The 6,698-nt window shown below is 42.8% G+C and overlaps 1 protein-coding gene across 5 annotated transcripts in view; it reads right to left on the bottom strand.

Moving 5' to 3' along the window:
* Positions 1-434: 434 nt before the first annotated feature.
* fgfr3 (fibroblast growth factor receptor 3) overlaps positions 435-6,698 on the bottom strand; it is a 67,648-nt gene continuing 61,384 nt past the window's right edge. For all 5 annotated transcript variants that reach the window (XM_011490710.4, XM_078940804.1, XM_011490709.4 and 2 more), the window contains exons 16-18: positions 5,519-5,656; positions 5,311-5,416; positions 435-4,580 (exon numbers count right to left, since the gene is read on the bottom strand). In XM_011490710.4, coding sequence (XP_011489012.1) covers positions 4,416-4,580; positions 5,311-5,416; positions 5,519-5,656 — 409 coding nt within the window. In that variant the 3' untranslated portion in view covers positions 435-4,415. The remainder of the gene's footprint in view (positions 4,581-5,310; positions 5,417-5,518; positions 5,657-6,698) is intronic.

Below are 6,698 nucleotides of genomic sequence, written 5' to 3'. Positions count from 1 at the left end.
TGATGATCCAGGAAAAAAAATCATTTTTCCTGAGTCATGTTTGTTGAGGGGCAGCTGCACAGAAGACCTGGGCGTCTCAGGAAAAAACCCCTGAAGACGTCTTCAGGGGTTTTTCTTGGTGGCTCTACAGCCCCATAAGCCTCTCTGTCACCAGCGTCTGAGGTCTTCCTGGGTGACACCACCCCACATCAGTCTTGGGGTGAAGAGAATTTCCAGAGCTTGTTGTTTTCGCTGGAACCCTGAGATCGTCTGTGTGCAGCCGTGCTGACCACCTCCAGGCAGTCGTGTGCTCTCTGCTCTTTTAGTTCCAGCTCATCGCAATTCACCTCTGAACGTCTGACTTGCGGGATTAGAAGATCTGCCGGTTGGACGGGTGTTTGCCGTGGGAACTGTTTGCTTTGCAAATGCACAGTGACACACACACACACACACGGTTGGCAGCGGACGCTGTTACAACATGTTTATTGAAAACCTTCTCCAACAGCATGGTGTTTCAGGCACACAGGGGAGGAGAGGGACTGAGAGAGGCGTTGGGAAATCGCTTTTTCTCTTTCTGCCCGGAGGCACGTTTGTGTGGAATGTTACATCATGATCAAAACAGACAGCAAAGAAGCTCGGAATTACAAAAGTAAATAAAGCCAAAAGGTTAGTCCCACCTTTCTATGTTAGAATTATAAACGCATGATGCAGAAGGACAATAAATTATGTGGGTAAACAGAAGCTGGTGCCAAAATCTGTATAAACTAATAAAAACTTCAAAAGAAGACGTGAATGTGACAAAGTGCCCTGATCCCCTCCCCATTTTTTTGATAAATTTTTTTCCAAAAACACTTAAATAAAACGTAAAACTTTTTTTGTGCTGCAGGTCTCTTATAAGTCACCCGCCGCTGGGTTGTGTTATGGATTGAAAATTAAGTCTAAATGTGTGTAAACCCGCTAATTGAACCCCCAAAAATGTAAGTAACGCATGCTAAAAAAGGGATAAATCCAGAAACGACATTAAAGCTCCTCCGGTCTCATCTTTAAGGCTTCATGCTGCATATTTCAAAGCGAGCTGAAGCTGAACGCTCTGCAAAATCCCTCCCTAATTCTGAATTTAGACATTCAATAACGTGTTCCCTCCTGCAGCGTTGTTGTTTTTACGCCACACACACACACACACACGTGTGTGTTTGGAGATCGAAACAGAGAAGACATAGGCCTGTGTGTGATTTATCCTCCAAAAAATAATTAATATTAGTGTCACTGAACGCGTTTGGCAGTGTGTCTACTTCAACTAAAGGAAACAAGACCATTAGTCACAAAAGCAACACAAGAACCCCTTTTTGCTGGTCAAAGATATTCATTCATTAAAAACAGCACAAGGGAAAATGAACAAGCAAGAATCAGTGTTAGCAGTCTATGTTAATTCACTTTCATTGGGGAGAGCTTGGTGTGTGTTTATTACCTGCACAAAAGTGATGCAACACATCAGAAGCAACAAAAACACACACAAAAAAAACAGGCGTGATGATGAGGCAAAGAAAAAGCCAAGAAAGGCACTAAAACAAATACAGTCCAAAGCATCTGCAGGGGGACAATCATCATCTTATGCTTCTGGCTCTTAAACGGAACAATAAAAGTGAAACACAGAGAAGCAGAAAAGTATGAATAAAACACTCTCACCATAGGGAAAGTTTAAACCCAGCATGGAGGAAATAAATAAAATCAAACACAAGTTTCATTAGATCCGTCCATCCATTACAGAAGTGCTTTTTTGACTTTTTCAATCATTTTTTTTTATCACAACAGGTTTGTCGTCCCTCAGTTTGCTTCCCAGATTATTAAACTTTAGTTGTCTTATTTACATTCAAAAGACGATTAACCACTAATCACACACCTGTTCTTGGTTAAAGGAGCTGAGGCACTTCATAATAAGACTTGGGCCAAATCTCCACTACAAAAAAAAAAAAACCCAATTGTGTGGGAGTCCACTTTCCAAAGAGTCAAACTTTTGTTCCAACACCAAACTTTACCAGTGTAGCAACACATTAAATTATAGTTTTCATTGTTTTAAGTACTTCAAATACTAGCAGGACTCCTGTAAGTACCGATGCAGACTTGTTGGGTTTTTCACCTTTCCGCTTACTTACTGGAATGAGGCCATTGCACAGTCATTTGTTCCCACTGTTTTCCTTTTAGCAGCAGTCTTTGGAGCCCTCCGATGCCACGCAAGCATCACTTCCCTTTAGTAACTCTGTCAGCCCCTTTTTTTGCTGGTTTAAAGGGAGTGGGGGGGGCTCAGCTGAAGTATGGGAGCCTTTGAGGCTCATACCAGCTAAACCCCATCAAAACGTTTAAGACTAATTTGGCATTTACGATTTATTCATGTTTTATTTATTGATGGGCGGCTTTCAGGATCTCTGCAGCCGTTGATGAAGACGTTAGTGTCCCTGCAGCTGTTCACTTCAATCCTTTCTTCCTCCATGAAACCAAGATCTCTACGTCTGTGTTATGCATCCGTCTGAGGAGGAGCACTTTCTGGCATTTTTAGCGTTCTAATGCTAATATAACAGACTATTTTCATTCATCTTTGTTGTTTTATGTTGAAACGGGACGTTTCATCTGGAGGAGGGGGCGTATGGAACTGTTTACCTTCATCTTTAGTGTTCTGTGCATGAGAGGTTCATGACGTAATGAGACAAATGGCCTTCTGGGTAAGTGAATGAAAAGGAAATAAAGGATTGGTCCTCTACACCCAAACGTGTCTCTGAGCTCCTTATTTTACAGATGAAACTCCGCTTTACCGACACCGAACGCCGGAAAGACGGCTACGCTGACCATAATCTGACTCTGAGTCGCCAAAAGGTTCAGAATTTCTTTGTTTTTTAAACCTATCCGGAAAAAAAGCTGCAGAAAACGCTCCACATCTTTCATCTTCAAGCTAAGCTATGATAAACAGACAACTTTGGCGTTTTCTTCTCGTTCTCTGATTCTTTTTCTTGTAGATTTAGGAGATTTTAAGTCGTAAATTTAAAACTTAAAAGTCGTAATAAAAAAAAAAAGTGTTTGTAAATTGACCCTAAAACTCCGTCGTAATACAATCATGCTCAGACCTTTTTTGAATAAAAAGCACATTATCTGATGGTTTCAGCAAAGGATGCTGGGAAAGGGAGTTTTAAATGAACACTTGCTCTTAAGACGATCCCCCCCACAGCCAGATGTAGTACAGGAGGAGTCGAGTGCAAGCTATGTTAGCCGAAGGTGCTGCAGAGTTCATGCATGTGGATGTTTTGGCGGTTCTCTGAAGGCTTCCTGTGACGTAAATATGTGGCCGTGAATCTAAGATGAACGTGGCACAAAGAGCTGCTGTCATTCTTGCCCAGCAAGAGTTAATCGGGCTGAGAGGAAACCTCCAGCTCCCCGGACAGCTCAGACTTCCCGCTCCGGCCTTTCGCATCACACTCGCCCTCTAAGCTCCGCCTCTTGTCGCCCGTACATAATGCATTTTTATAAAACTGTAAACAAACAGAAAAAAAAAAAAAAGATGGATCACAACCTGGAAGAGACCGCCAGCTGCGACAATAGGTTCCGCTGTAAAATAAGTTACAAAACGTTGAAATAAAAATCTGTGTGTACAGTACTAAAATTCTACACTAGACCTTTCAGACTCCAAACCGCATGTTAAGTCTATAAATATCTTTACAAATATACATGTTAATTATTCAAATAAACCTTTTAAATGATTACATGTTTTACAAGGACAGTGTCTTCCATTCTCACATATTATCTTACATTTTTTGTCTTTAAAGTACATGGCTGTAGACAGCAATATGATACCCATTTGCTAATATATATTTACACTAAACCCTCTTCTGGATAGCCGATAGAAAAGTCTTGGAACCCTTGTTTAGTGATCAGCCCTGAACTGCTTTGCAAACAAAGCTGCATGTGATGAAGATGGGACGAAGACGCTCTCTTCGGGAGTAAATTTCTTTGCCGATTTTTTGATTTTCTGCATCCCTTTGCTTTTGGATCAGACCTTTTGTTTCTATCTGAGGGGTCTGTGCAGACAAGAGCCAATCAAAAACCAGGCTCTTGCTCGCTGTCACTCATAAATGCCCATCATTTCCTCCTCGCATCCTTTTTTCTTCAGCGTCTGGAGGTTTATTCCCAGTAGGCACGGAATGGTTTCCCCACACGCGGTAGCAAAAGACTGGCCCGAGTAAAAAAATATACTTTCTTTTCCGAAAAGAGCACGACTACGGTTCACTGGCAAAAGAAAAGAAAAAATTCCTTCAATTCTGGAAGAAAAAAAACCTCGTTTAAAAAGTTTAAGACGAGCAGAAGAGCTGTGGAAGTATTGCATGGTGAGTTTAGACCTCCAGGGGTTTTGGGAGGGGAACTGTGACAGGAACCCCCACCCAGCGGCGCTTTTATGTCCTGATCACGCCGTTGCTGGGCAGCTGCTTTGGAAGACAGGGCTCGTCGGGCAGCGGGTCGTGGGCAAACACGGAGTCGTCTCCAGAGGAGCAGGTGCTGTTGGAGTCCTGACAGGTGGGAGAATACTGCTCAAAGGGCACCGACAGGTCCAGGTAGTCCTGTCAGAGGAGGATCATAGGTTACGTCTGATGAACCTCCCAAAGGAGCTATAACCGCTCAAGTGAATCCGTTCTCCATGTATGTGGAAAAATAACAATTTCACAATTTGGATCCTAATTATGCAAATAAACACAAACCGACTCACGCCATAAGTCATTCACAAACAACGGACGTGACTAATACTTTGATTGATAGCAGATGCATTAAAATGTCTGCCGTGGCACTAGCTCATCATCATCCATCAAAGGAGACGTTGGCGTCTTCCTCCTTACACGTGGGAGGGGCTACAGATGAAGCCGTTTTGGGAAATGGTGGTTGGTGCTTTTAGAGGAGCTGTGGATCCAACGCTTCCACATGACACGCTCAACTTCTGATGTGACGCTGTGGGACCTCTGGTGGCCCCCGCTGTGCAGCGCCCAATGGTATGCGGCTGTTGGTAACGTGACTTATTTATTTAAAACGTGTTTCCATTGCAGTTTAGCGAAATAAGTCAATGTGGATACGACTCAAGAACTCCTCCAAGAGCAAAAACCTTTTTATGATTAATGCTGATTTTTTCAAATTGTCGTGTTTTCATTAGGCGAATTTATCGCATATTTAATTTGTATCATTTCATAGTCAACGAAAACACAACTAGTGAAGCAAGACTTTGTTTATCAGCCAAAGCTCAGCATGACAGTGATAGTGAGGTCTAACAGGTGGACAGCAGTTGTGTGTTTGTAGACTTACATCTGTGGAGGTCATCGATAAAATCCGGTCTAGATCTTCAACCAGCTGTCTGAACGTGGGCCTTTGGGAGGGGACCGCATGCCAGCACTCCCTCATGATCATGTACCTGAAACCCAGACAGAAAGCTCTCACACATCTGGATCCAGAAACCCTCTGAACACAGACTTGATCCCAGTCGTCTTCTCCTCCCTCCAGGTCAGACACCTACAGCTCGTGAGTGCAGTTGGCAGGTTTGTCCATCCGATGTCCCTCCTTCAGCAGCTTGAAGAGCTCCTCCACTGGGATTCCCGGGTATGGAGAACCTCCCAGGGTGAAGATCTCCCACAGCAAAACCCCGTAAGACCATCTGAGCCAAAAACAACCAACAAATGCAGTGTTCAGATGCGTTAGGAAGCACATTTGCTCTGTTGGAGCTCTAAGAGAAGCTTTGAACTGTTTGGAATTGACTATTGATCTCAACAATGGTAACTGCACTCAATTTAGAAATCAATTCCAACCTCTTTTAGCCTGAGACAGGAGGTCAATAAGGTTTGTAAACTCATCATCGCTTCCCTCCAGACACAAACAAGAACAGACAGATAAAAAGATGATGGACTGACTTTATTATAAGAAGAAAATGAACTGGAACTGAGTTTTGGGGCAAGTAGAAAACCCCATTTAACAGACTGTTTTTACTTTTATAAGGTTAATGCGTGACATTAATCACATATGCATTTCCTCTACACACCGTCCCTGTGATGAGTAACAGAAACAAACATCTTTCATCTTTTGCAGCAGCTCTGCCGGTTCTGAAAAGGTTAGTAAGGTAATGAAATAATGTGAGGTGGATTAACCTGCAGGAACGTTGCTCATCCATTAACCCACCAAATAACAATGTGCCCCACCCTCCTGCTCTTTCGGGGCGCACACTAGATCTGGAGAGGGGAAAAAAGGATGACCAGCCATTCTGCCCTCAGAGGCTTGAGAGGAAAGGTTCTGCTGTGCTTTGTATTCCCTGACGGTTGCTATGGTTACAGGCTGCCAGGCGCCTAATAGTTGCAGGTAATTAAGATGTAAACTTTTATCAGCAGAGCCTTCAAACTCTCTTTGTTACTTTGCTAGCTATACACAACCAAACATTTTGGTTAAATGAATCGGGATTTGTTAAGATAAATCCTTATTCTTTAGATGAATACCCCCACCCCCCAATGTTACGGTTAGAGACTTTTCAGTCTCAAAGATTTTGCTGAGTGTTAGTCCACTGGAGCTCAGACAATACTGGATGTTAACATTGTGATTGACAGATTACAATCAAATTCCAGTGGTCTTACTCTGGCTTGTAGATGTGATGTGTCAGAATAACCACAGTTGAGCATGAAGGAAATCTGATTTGCTCGGTAAACCTGGTT

This window comes from Oryzias latipes, chromosome 22 (assembly GCF_053564925.1).
Source record: "Oryzias latipes strain Hd-rR chromosome 22, Olatipes_Hd-rR_3.1".
Taxonomy (NCBI): Eukaryota; Metazoa; Chordata; class Actinopteri; order Beloniformes; family Adrianichthyidae; genus Oryzias; species Oryzias latipes.
This window is presented reverse-complemented; position numbering and strand designations above follow the sequence as displayed.